At 41.2% G+C, this 13,366-nt stretch overlaps 1 protein-coding gene across 5 annotated transcripts in view; it reads right to left on the bottom strand.

Annotated features, from left to right (window-relative positions):
• The window catches only part of NBAS (NBAS subunit of NRZ tethering complex), a 322,841-nt gene that overhangs the window by 83,638 nt on the left and 225,837 nt on the right, over window positions 1-13,366 (bottom strand). For all 5 annotated transcript variants that reach the window (XR_010405385.1, XM_054509604.2, XM_045884116.3 and 2 more), the window contains 2 exons: window positions 11,891-12,141; window positions 10,558-10,892 (listed from right to left, as the gene is read on the bottom strand). Coding sequence is in view for 4 of the 5 variants with exons in the window: in XM_054509604.2 (XP_054365579.2) it covers window positions 10,558-10,892; window positions 11,891-12,141 (586 nt within the window). In the remaining variant the exon portion in view is untranslated. The remainder of the gene's footprint in view (window positions 1-10,557; window positions 10,893-11,890; window positions 12,142-13,366) is intronic.

Genomic DNA, 13,366 nt, shown 5'->3' with positions numbered 1-13,366 from the left:
CAGACAGCCTCCAGACAAGGGAAAAGGCAAGGAAATGGATTTGCCCCAAAAGCCTTCAGAGTCCTCAGTTTCTGTCCACCCCTATCTTAGCCCAGTGAAACCCTTGTCAGACTTCTAACCTATGGAAGCATAAGGCAATTTGTGTTCTTTAAGCCTAGTAGTAATCAGTCACAACAGCACTAGAAAACTGAAACACAGAGGGATTATTTTTTTTAAGGGGAACATAAACTTCAAGGAAAAGATGAATAGAATGAAAACATATGGAATCCAGGTTATTTGAGAAATAAAGAAATAATGGGGATGAAAAGTCTTGGGTGATACAAGGTATAATTTAATCCATTACCCAAAGAGCAGTCACGGGCAGGAGGAAGTGGCTCTATTTCTCTGTAGTTACAGAAAGGAGGGTGGATCAAAAAGGCAGATGAGAACTGCATGTAAGAGAGTAATGAACAGATGGATTCAACCAATGAATGGGTTGCCTCTGAACACAGTGAGTGGGCCCTAAGGGAGTAAAAGATTACCATTTGCTGAAGACCTCTAACATGGAGTAGGTAAGACTAGGATAACTCACTTCTGACCTTGAACAAAATACTTAACATCTCACCTTTAGTTTACTCATTTCTAAACTGGGACATAATGCTATGTTGCAGGGCTTTTGTGATGATTATTAGAGATAAGGTAAAATGTCAAGCCAGTGCCTGGTATATAATAATAAACAACAAATGGTAGCTTTTATTATCATTACTGTATAGCAGGAACAGTGATTTCTGTAGATGAGAGATAACATCTCAGGTCTTATAATTTATTATTATTAGCTTGACATCCATTTGGGTATGTGTGGGAGGGACCATTTTCTCCGACTCTGGAGTGCCTACCTTACCCATAAAGCAGAAGGTTCCCCTATGGGCCCCAAGAAATTAAGTTGTGCTTCTTTCTTTCAGTACTCAAGACAGGAGGAGTGACATCTGGTGCCACAGGGAGAAGAAACTGATGATGGGTGGCTAGTCCTTTTCCTTTCTGAGATCTGCCTGACAGGAGGAGACTACACTTTTCTTCTGCTCTTCTCCTTCCAGGGATAAACACTTGTGGGTCAGGCCCAGACTTGGGTTCCAGAGAAGTGTATCTATCCAATACATTCATGTGGTGACTGAGCATTTGAAATGTGACTAGTCTGAACTGATATGTGATTTAAATACACCCTGGATTTCAAAGAGCATTAAAAAAAAGAGAGAGAGAGAGAAGAAGTGTCTCATTAGTATTTTTATGTTGGGTAAATGTTGAAATGTTAATGAGGGCAACTTCACCTATTTTATTTTACTTTTCTTAATTTGGCTACTAGACAATTTCAAATTCCACTTGGGGTTCATAATGAATTTCTACTGGGCAGCACTGATCTAGAGGCCACCTGTGGGGATGCCATGAATGGAAACCAAGTTGGTAGGCAGCCCTTCTGAGAGAGCACGTAGGCTCTGCAGCTCTAATGTGCTCTTGGCAGAGCTGTCTGAAGGTGTGGAGCACTACAGGGAGCACCGCAGAGCACTACCAGGAACGCTGATGTGCAGAGTTGAGCCACAATTGCCACTCCAATTCAACCAAAAACAAAGCTCTTTTGATTTCCAACCACCTGATCTATCTCTTCACTGATCTTAACTTGAGAAGATGAGTTGTTATTTATTGCTCTTTCCCCATCAAACCCTAAAAACAGGATAGGAATATTTCCACTCTCACAAAGTAGCACCAACATAAAGTTCAGGGACAAGCACCAAGTAAAGGTCATGGTCCTCCCCAGGTCCTGAGGGGTACAGGTTTCAAAAACATCTACACTGATTGCAGTTGAGGGTGGTTTTCAACCAAAACGAATACGGGCATGAATGGCAAACTCCCCCAGGAAACTGCTTTCCAAGACAAGTGGGATTCTGCAGCAAAGTGGCAGGGACAGCAGCTATGTGGCACTCAACTGAGAGAAGAAGGGCTCCAGTGATGACGTGGAAATTAGGAAGGCAGAGTGACTACAGACAGGGACATGTAAAATAAACCCATCTCAGATAGGAGATCGCATGGATGGACAGATCTTCCTTCCCTCATGGAGAACACACGCCACAGTTAACCCCTTGATAGGAGACTCTCTCAACCAATCTCTGGACAAATGGCTTGACCTGATATCCTGGCAAAGCTAAAGCCAGTGGGGTTTCCTGTGTCGACTGTCCTCCCCGGCGCCCCACGCACCACTGAGCCATGGGCTCTGCTCTCCAGCATTCTAGGAATGTGTGTTTGGAGTGAACTAAGACCAGAACTCTAGAACCTTGTTTTGCTCGGCTGTTTCAGGGCTGGTTAAGTTGCATGGCTATGGAGCTGATGCTGATATGACTTTTTTTTCCCTATTTTTAAAATAAGATGCATAAAAATTTGAGGTGGGATTAATTTAACTTCAGATTTGAGAAGCTATACTACTCAAGAGAAAGAAAGTGTATTTTGCTGAAGGAACCTGCTTTTACCCAGACACCTAAGTCAGACCTCTCTGGCTAAGAAAGCAGGAATGAGGAAAAATCTGTGAGCCTTACCTCCATGAACTTATGAATTTTTTATTTTGATGTAACTGAACTACAAATAAAAGGGCAAAGAAGATTTTATTTTTAAGATGTCAATTTCTCCTCTGGGAATTTAAATGGGGACTAAAATTGCTGACCTATATTACTTGGCACATTTTCTACTCATTCAAGCTCTTGTTTAACTTCTGAGGAGTTTTAATTTTCAGTTGGGCAAAATCTGAGATAGGAAATAAAGAGTAAATTTTTAGCCTTGTCAGAAGAGTCAGAAGAGTGTGCTCTTCTGCTCTATTTCAGAGCTTTCTGGAAGCTATGGCTTAATTGCCACCGTGGGTTTCAGACACTCGTACATATGAGGGGAATGGCCTCATCAAGTGGGAGCCCCGGGACCAGGTTCTGACAGACCCCAGACAGCTTTCTCCCCTCGGTGGCAAGAGCTTTTGTTATTAAGCCTATAGTCAGGTCAGGGAGCAAAAAGCCCACTGCCCATTCCTCGTCTTCCCATGACAGGGAGAAAAGTTCACTCCAGTCAACAGGAAGAAAACTACAGGAGGAACACCCATGGCATCTCTCTCCCTCTGCTCCCTAATCGTCCCCACAGGACGGGAGCCAACAGAAGCCCTGGGGAGTGTGGCTCTTCCTGTGCACAGGCTGCCTGTCCACAGTATGCACTCATTCTCCACTTCTTTCTAGAATGGCCTCTGGGGCAGCACTAATGAGTCAAGTTCCACGCGAGTGTAAAGGTGAAAGAGAGGCCACTGGGCCACAGACCCAGGCCACACTCTCCAACACCAGCTGTTCCAACTATAGTTATCAACATTTACTTATTGATGTTTTTGCTTTCACCTTTCTGAATTCTAAAAGTGGGTGTTAGTGAAGGAGGAGAGGAACATGATTAAGCATCACCCTCAAACACTACGGCAAACAGACCCCAGAAAAATCACCTTTCCTCTGATCTGATACCCTGGCCTAGGAACACAGAGTTGAGGGTCCCTTAGGAGACGCCCCCTTACTCCAAGCCCCTTCTCCTTTCCGATACGTCTCTCAGACATCTCCCAGGGAGCTCCCCACTAAGCTCGATTAACAATAAAAGATAAATGTGCTGGCTAAAAAAAAATTTTAAAAACTAAAATGTGAAGAAAGAAAAAAATATAGTGCACAGTTCACAAATTCAAAGGGTGGTGTAATGGCACAACCAGGCACACACTCCACCTTGCATTTTCAGTTTATAATATTTCCACATCTGGAAAGCTGATGAGAAATCAGTCTGCTCTGGGGCACCTGGTTGGCTCAGCTGGTAAAGCATCTGACTCGATTTCAACTCAGGTCATGACCTCAGGGTTGAGACTGAGCCCCGAGTCAGGGCCTGCGCTGAGCGTGGAGCCTGCTGGAAATTCTCTCTTCCCTCTGCCCCTCTCCCCGACTCTCTCCCTCTCTCTAAGAAAAAAAGAAAAGACATTAATCTTTTTTAAGGAACTGCAAATTTAAGGTAATCCTTTATGCACTTACCAGAACATATTTTCATTATTCTTATTGATATTATAAATATTTAGGAAGCTGAAATGATCTCTCACATAGGCATCAAAGATAGCTGTAGTTTTGGAAACAATAACCTAGGACAGTGGTTCTCAGAGTGTGGGCCACAAACCACAAGAGTCCAAGACTCTTTCGAGCAGTCTGCTAAGTCAAAATTATTTTGAGGACACTTAAGACATTGTTTATCTTTTTTCACTGTATTGGCACTTACAGGTCGATAAAAAAGCAACGGTGGATAAAAGCGTGAGGACTTAGCACAGATCAAGGGAGTGGCACCAGACTGGACTAAGAGCCACTTCGGTCTTCGCTGGCAAATTTTCACTTAAGAATGTTCTTGATGAAGGAGTAAAAATGATTAATTTTATTAAATCTCAACCATTGAGTGAACGGTTTTTCAGATTCTGTATGAAGAACTGACATATACACACAAAGCACTTCACTGTATACCAAAGCATAATAAGGAAAAAGCATTTGTGTGATGGTTTGAATTATGAGCTCAAGCATGCTGCTTTTTGCATGCATCACCATTTCTGCTTAAAAGTACAACTAATAGAAAACTCTGGTTATTTAGACTTGGATATTTGGCAGACATTTTCTCCAAAGTGAACAAAATGAGCCTGTCACTTCAAGGAAAACAATTCATAGTATTTGCTGCCACTGATAAAATTTGAGCTGTCAAGCAAAAAATTAGAATTTTGGAAAACTTGTATCTACCACGGTGAGACTGAGAGCTTCCCAATACTTAAAGACTCATCTGCTGAGATGAGAGCTCATATTAATGCATGTGACTTTGTTGATATTGTATAATGCAATTTATCAACATTTGGATGATCTGCATAACTCAGTGGATCACTATTTTCCAAAGCTCTAATGCATTATATTACAAACCATACATGGGTAAAAGATCCATTCAAAGTGCAATATAGACCAGTGATTTTAATGTAACAGAGTACAAAGTGTTCAGTGATGTAGTTTTAGATTCCACATTGCAGCTGGCCTCTAAGAATCTACCCCTTGTTGAGTTTCAGTGCAGTATCAAAGGGGAACACCCCAAGTTATGGGCTACTAAAGCACTTCTCCCTTTTTCAACCTGTGTAAGGCTGGATCTTCTTCATTTACTTCAACCCAAACAGCAAAAACCTAATGCAGAAAAAAACACAAGAATCCAGCTGTGTTCTATTAAGCAAGACATGTAAATATAAAATAATGTCAGTCTTCCATTAATCCTTTTTCTTTGGAAATAGTTATTTTCCATTAAAATATGCTATTCATGTCGACCTATAACAGGTCTATTATTGATAGTTTTAAGTGAATTAAGTATTTCCAAAGTTTCCTGGTTTTAATTTCTAATATGATAAATATCAATAGATATAACCTTAATAAACAAAAGTTCTTTACGGTCTTCGATAATTTTTAAGAATGTTAAGGCACCCAGAGATCAAAAGGTTTTACAATCACCGATTTTCATAATAATTGTTTAAAAAACACTTGAGGAGTTCCTACTTCATACCATACTAGGAACTGGAGAATTAGATAAAAGGTACCACCTCAAAGAATTTATGCTTTCATAAGGAGTGTAATTCTCAATTATAATAATTTTACTGTAAAGAAAAAAAAACATTTTGTGCATCTGGCTCATTCAGTTGGTGGAGCATGCGACTCTTGACCTTGGGGTGGTGAGCTGGAGCCTCATGTAGGGTGTACAGCTTAAAAAGAAAATCTTCAAAAAAAATTTTTTTTAACTTTCTTAGGAATGTCTTCTACATCTTAATGTTGTCAGTGGCAACTAGTATTGTATATGGTACACAGCTAAGGCCTAAATACTTAGTGATTCAGTCTGAAATCTACACAATATGCATTTGATTTGTGCATCAGAAAGTCATATATCATGCCATGCAATTAGGTAATATGCATTATCTAAACATTTTTACAGTGGTTTCAGACACTGACTGCTTATTATGGTGAAAAATGTGCTGCCATTCTTCGTTAAGAGATAATATTAGCACTGTGAAGACCCTGAAGTTACTGCTATATTGCAGCCTTTGATTAAGACAAACTTAGAAAATACATTTGATTTTTATTTTATTTTTTAAAGATTTTATTTATTTCATTTTGACAGAGAGAGAGAAAGACAGCGAGACAAGGAACATGAGCAGGGGGAGTGGGAGAGGGAGAAGCAGGCTTCCTGTGGAGCAGGGAGCCCGACGTGGGGCTTGATCCCAGGACCCTGGGATCATGAACTGAGCCAAAGGCAGATGCTTAACGACTGAGCCACCCAGGCACCCCTGATTTTTAGGTCATATGTTTTTTAAGACAAATTTACTCTTCCAGATTTTTATAGCAAATAATTTGGATAATAGGATAAGGAAGAAACAGTAGCTTATTTCAAGAAGTCATAATATGAAAAAGAGATTCCCTTATGCTGTTTCCATAGCTCTAGAAAGCAGAACCAAAAAGTAGAAACTATAAGAAGCCCAAAGAAAAATCCTTTATACACATAAACACACACACACACAAGGGGTAGTAGCTGGATTATCAATAGATATGATGCTTGAGGGTCAGAGGTCAGACTAGATAAGAGGTTCCAAATATTTTTCCCACTCTAACCCAAAGGAGACGGCCTGTTCCCATCAGAAACAAATGGTGGGAGCTGGAACAGAGGGCTCATGTGGGTTGGGCTGAGGGTGGTAAATGCCTATCCAATTCCAGGTTGAGAAGCACCAGGCAGGATGACAGAAGGCCTCTTCTAGTTCTATGACGCTCTGGGGCTTTTGAAGAAAGGTCCTAAGCAAACTCCTGGGGAGCATCTCATAGGTGAGAGGGGTATTTCCCGTGTCCTTACTTATGAACGCAGCTCTCCCAGCAACCAGAGTGCGTGGGGACCATGAAAGGCTGGGATTAAGATGAAGGCTGAGATTGCACAGAAGTCCCCCTTATCTAACCACATCACATCTGAACCAAGCACATAGTGTTCTGACCTGAATTTTAGGTTCTTTGACCATTTTCCGGGATTTCTAACCCACTACCTTGCTCTCTGTCCCTTCTAAAAAATGTTTCTAATTGCTGAACTGGAAAAGACATAGGAAAGCAACTCTTACCTGACTCCACAAAAATGAAACAATTTCAATTTGGAGCAAATGCTCCAAACTTCAGACATTCATATTCTCCCTTCTGCATATTCATCACCTCAAATGTCATGCAAATTCAATCTCTGCCTACATGACATCATACCATGTTGTGAATATTTTCCTCAGAATTTCCACAAATTTTACTAATGCAAATGGCAACTGAATGACAATTATCCTGAAGGTAAAGGACCTTCTCTGCTTTATTCCATCAGGGGATGGATACTAAGAGCGGGCTTTACAGATACTCCTGTCTGAATTCTAGCATCCAAACAACTGCTTGCTGTTCTTGTTACACACTCTAGAATTAGCTTACCAGCTCTTTCCATAAGTTCGGTTTTGAATTAAATGTGGGCATACGTTTGAAAACTGCACCCTATATTTGAGTAGTATACACTTATTTTACATTTTCATTTATTTATTTATTTTTAAGATTTTATTTATTTGTGAGAGAGAGAATGAGAGACAGAGAGCATGAGAGGGAGGAGGGTCAGAGGGAGAAGCAGACTCCCTGCTGAGCAGGGAGCCTGATGTGGGACTCGATCCCAGGAGACTCCAGAATCATGACCTAAGCCAAAGGCAGTCACTTAACCAACTGAGCCACCCAGGTGCTCCTTATTTTACATTTTTAACATCATGTAGGAGCTGTGGGAACATCTGGTGTTTTGCAAATTTGGCCAAATCCAGTTGCACTTCCTTTTCCAAATGTGTCCTCTGACATGTAAGGGTTGTATTTCAATTTGAATTTCTCTTGCTCTCACTCGCTCTAGCACAGTATTGTGTGATTTCAAGCAAGCCTTGTATCTAAACTTTTTATTTTTCCTCTCTCAATGGAAAATTAAAAGCTTGCCAATTAATAAAATGAGGGAAAACATAAAGCTAGACTAAAGATGTGAAATTAACTTTAAATGCCTCTGCCTCACTTTTCTATAGCTTACCTGACTCCGTAGAAAACCATCTTTTGAGATAGTTTACTAGACAAGAGTACCTTGCTAAGGATTATACCATCTGAACTAAGAGAAAGCAATGCCACATAATTAACTGACTCGCTCTCTATTGGATCAGCCAGGCATCTCTTCCTCAGGAAAAATGCACCTATGTGCATAAACAACTGTGTCCTACATTCTCAGGTGGTGGGAGGATATCTGAAGGTATAAGTAAGAAACTAAGGTGATGAGAATGTGCTGTAACTGCAAACATCTGACTTAAAACATCATAAATAAAAACGAACACTCGTAGTGGATTCTACATCCAACTCTTCAGTTTAATCATGAGTCAATAACTGCTGCTGGAAAATCTAGAACTGTCTGTCCATGTCCATATACATGCTCACAATTAGCATATGGCCTTGGTCATGGAGCTAGTCTTTGTTGCTGCCCTCACATAAAATACTGAAAAGCTGCTTCAGCATAAGGGGAAGGAAACGGCCTTGGAGTGAAGGACCCTCTGTCTTCCTGGCTTCGCACCTCGTCTGTTTGCTTGTCTAGCCCCTGTAGCCAGTTCACGGTCCCACTTCTAGAGGCTTTTCCTTGGATTTCAACTCCCTAGTTGGTTCATTCCCTTCCCTCGATACATACTTCCTACATTGCTAATACATACACAGTCAGAACTGTGACCCTCTTCTCATTCTTGGGAAATTCAAAACCCGTGTTTGCTGGACTCTTATCTTTCCCCATATTTGCCAGGTTCCTGCCTGGCCTTCTTCATTTAGACTCAGCCCTGCTCTGGACACATCCCATGAAAGCCTTCTCCACTGGAGTGAACATCCTTGGGGCTCTCTGGTCCCTGCCCTCCCACAGTTCCTAGAATGGCTCTGGGCCCTTGACTCTAACTGCTTGTTCTGAGACAAGATACACTACAGTTAAGAGCAAAGACCCTCAAAAAAAGCCTTCCTGACCTCAGGGTGTGGCTCCTCTATTATCAAACTAAGCTCATGGAGTCTCACTTTCCTCACCTGTCAAAATGGGAGTAATAATATTATCTGCACCACAGATAACTCAGCCACAAGGAGACAGAGGTCTAGCAGATTCCTCAGTCTAAACCACAGAACTATTAATTGGCAGGTTCAAAGTTCAAGGCAGGTTTACAGGACTCGAAACTTGTACTCTTTTCAAATATATGATGCTATCTCCCTTTGAAATCTTTAGTTTCTTCCTTAAAAACAACAGAAATGATCATCTCCTTTTCATAGCAGTGCTCATAGAATTTAAAACCAAGTTATTAACTGAAGTACTTGAGTTCTAATAATAAGGACATGAAATCCTTCGTTATCCACAACTGTTGATCTAACAAGTTAGTTAGCACTAGAAATCCTGGGGCACCTGGGTGGCTCAGTCAGTTGAGCATCTGCCTTCGGCTCAGGTCATGATCCCAGGGTCCTGGGATGGAGTTCCGCATTGGGCTCCCAGCTCAGCGGGGAGCCTGCTTCTCCCTCTTCCCCATGCTCATGCTCACTCTCTCTCTCAAATAAAGACTTTAAAAAAAAATAAAATAAAACAAAACTAGAAATCCCCACAGATGTTTGAACCTCTACCTGTGCCAACCTCCAAATGAATGACTTGAATTCTTAGCCTTTACAGTAAATTTTCAAGATAATATTAGCCACAGTAAAAATTCTTGTGATAAGATACTGGGTGGACTTGCCGATCAACTTGGGGAAAGAGAAAGCAGCGGCAAAGCAGATGAAGAGGAAGTTCCAAAGGCAACAGAGCTCAGCAGTTGAGAGCAGAGGTAGGAGACTGTCGAGGACAGAGTGCCCTGTGGCCAAGCAGAGGGCAAGAAGGGGAGGAGAAGGACCCACAGTATTTACTCTGTGTGAAACTGTACATTGTTAGAAGGATCCAGAACAAGATTTGGAGTCCAGTTAAAGGGGCTCAGACCTAAGCATGGAGCAGACATCAGAGAATGTCTACAGAGACTTTCATGGACAATTGTATCACCAAGCCATATACTACCACATGGCATTCATGCGAAATTTTTTAAGTGCTCAATTTAACCACAGCTAAGTTGTCGGCCTGCCTCTGAATGCAGGCACGGTGGGCTGAGTGCTGGAGGTATTTCCCACTTATGAACTGCAAAGAACAGGATGGAATATTTACTATAAAATGACATAGGAGAACTGTAACATGTACAAAATGTACATGTAAATGAGAACAGTCGGAGTCTAATTTAGACGACTTGCACATCTGTGATAGAAGAAAATGATTTCCCAATTAGAATACCTCACGCTTAGCAAAAAAACTAAAACGTCAAACATGTAAGTATTCTCCATCTCAAGAAAGTAAATAAAAACAAACAATTTTCATTTCTTCTAAAGCATCCAATGCACTGTAAGCTATCTTTTCAGTTACCTTGGTCACAGCTTTTGCAGAAAACGTAATTGCATCCACCACAGTGATGAGGTCGCCCGGGGGGAGGCGATCAAAGTACTTCATGCAGACTTCATAGGCGTGGAGCCACTCTGGGGAGGACTCTGGGACGTGTTTAATGAGGTGAGGGTCTCCGGTCCAGAACAACTTCTGTAACCAGATGGTGTACAGAGAGCTCGAGGAAAGCATCCGCCCATCCTTTGCAGGGATTTTGGGAACAAGTTTGGAAATAGATAAGATATTTTGACTTGAAAGAATGGGCTCCAGTGCTTCCAGAGGATTCATGTTTTCATCTGTCAGCTTTTTGTAATTAAGACCTAATGGAAAGAAAAGAAAAAAAAACAGAGAGTAGGTTCATTCCAAGAGCTTTCACACACATCCATAGCCCTCTGTGTGGCTGGAGGGAAAAGTTCATCTCCCGGTTTACAGTGGATAGTCTGTTGATTACACAGGTCAGAAGACCTGAGCGCCAATCTCGGCCTGCAGGGTCATGGGCCGTGGAGTCAACTCGTCCACGGACCGCCTCAAGGGGGCACTGGAGGCGTGGCACCCACGGTTTCTTCCACCAGCCCACTCACCGCACTGCCTTCTGGTCACCCGATGTTCATCTGGCCTCCCCTCCACTACCCGAAGGCCCGAAGGCAGGGGTTGGATCTTACTCCTTTTCCTCTGTTTCTAATGGTCCAGTTTCTAATTCGGTTACTCAGTAAACCACTGATAAACGGAAGTCAATTCTCACGACTGTTACCAGTATCACATGAATATAGATTTCGAAGTGCCCTGTAAGTTATAAAGCACCACACAGACTGGAGAGGTATTAATATGTTGACTTCCTTAGTTATGAGCATAAAGAGACACGGATACCATCCTAAAGATTTCCACAATGTATCAAAGGTTCAAAGGCACTTATCTGAAGGGTTCCACACACACTTTAAACTTAGAGGCTCCAGTGAAGTGAAATTATGCCAGACTGCCAATTGTAAAGGGTCTCAGCCTTGTCCTTTATATAAGGCAAAATATAACCCCTGGGAGTAGGGAATAAACCTCTGGAGGAGTAGTCAAAAACTTCGGATTTTAGTACCAGGCCTACTCTAAGTTACTATGTGGCTTCCAATAGGTTTCTTATAGTTTCTTTGCTATTTAATTCCTTCAACAGTAAGTAAAGGAGCTGGAAAGATAACAAAAGTCAATTAGCGTTGTATCTTGTGGTTTCAGATCTATGCCAGACACAATGCACAAACATGATTGTGTACAAAAAATTAATCCTTAGATTTAATTTAAAGAATGAGTTCGAGCAGGGAAATGATCATCTTACCTGAAGCAACTACCTTAAATTTCTTCAGCAGCCGAATGTGGGTTTCTGGTTTAATGGCACATTTCCCCAAATCCGCACAGCCGCAGCTTTCCAGGAGAGAGAAATAATACAGCAACCTTTCGTGATCAAAGCCACCAATCGTGGGGTAAATATACTTGACCATGTGCTTGTGAAAGGCTTCTGGATCAGTCCTCAAAGTCTCAAAGAGATGAAGGGCTTGGGCTCGATTTTCAATTTCTACTGTGGACAAACTGAAATTAGGGCAAAGAAATTGTGTTAAGATTTGGTCCCTTTATTGAACAATGTGCTCTTTTTTTTTTTTTTTTTAAATACTGAAGAAGAAAGGTTGCTTCTTACAAAGTCCCTTCTTCCCGCCAATCAAATTCAGTAAACCACCAGGAGGCAAGCAGTTTACATTAAGGGAAAGAGACGTGTTAAATGCCTACTATTATACAATTTTCATGTTATCTCATGTGGGTCACGGCAACCCCGTGAAGTAGGCATGACTTCACATTCCTTCAGATGGGAGAGTCCCCCAATGCGTACCAGCCCGGAAATGAACCCAGACTTGTCAGCCTCCATGATGCATTGTTTATTTATGTCATAAGAAGCATTTAAAATCTGAGCTTCATTATAGAAATGTAAACCACCTTATTATTTCAGGAATTTAGGAAATGGTGAGGGGAAGAAACAGCTCCAACTTTGAGGCATTTAAGTTTCACATCCAAGAGCCCTGAATTGCTATTCCATAGATCCAAATTTGATAACTGTGTTCAAACAGAATTAAAATAGGTAAGAACAGATGCATGTGCTTTCACTTGAATTAATGAATGCCATTTGAATAAAACACGTATCTTGATCTTTTCATCCTGACTTAGATGCCTTTATACTATAATAAAAAAAAAAAGGTCACTTAAGTTTAAACTATTGAAAAAAAATTTTAAGGAGTTTTGGTTGGTTGATCAGTTTTTATTGGGGGGGGGGGGACTTAATATTAGTCTTGGCTTCACCCTGAACAGAATATAATGCCTCCAGTCCAGTGTAACCCCGATGCCCCATGCAGAATAAATTTCAAACTCTAATTTTCAGAGTCCTTCAGGCAGCCCTCAGTACTCCTAGAAATGCCACATTTCCAGGGCCCTCAGCAGTGGCAAACAACATATGTGGGGGCAGCTAGTGAGACTTCTGGCAGTACCAAAGTTAGATTACTTACAGTTGAAAAGCAACTCCTCTGGAATACGATACCCTATTTATTGGAACTCCCATTTTTAGAAAATGCCGAGACACGTTTTTGGTTTTTGGAGATAAAGTTAATATAAATTATGTTTTAAAGTTTTTGCAAGTGTGTGATAATACGTGGGATAACAGCAGCAATCCACAAAGTGAAAACATCAAGTAATTTTTTAAAAAATGCTCTTTTAACCTGTCACTTCAAGAGAAATGCTGTTTTTCTGCTAAGACAAAATTCAAACATCT

Source organism: Mirounga angustirostris, unplaced genomic scaffold (genome assembly GCF_029215605.1).
Source record: "Mirounga angustirostris isolate CCGP_5_RB_7025 unplaced genomic scaffold, mMirAng1.0.hap1 SCAF_10, whole genome shotgun sequence".
NCBI lineage: Eukaryota > Metazoa > Chordata > Mammalia > Carnivora > Phocidae > Mirounga > Mirounga angustirostris.
The sequence above is the reverse complement of the archived record's forward strand: the minus strand, read 5'-3'. Positions and strand labels throughout refer to the sequence as shown.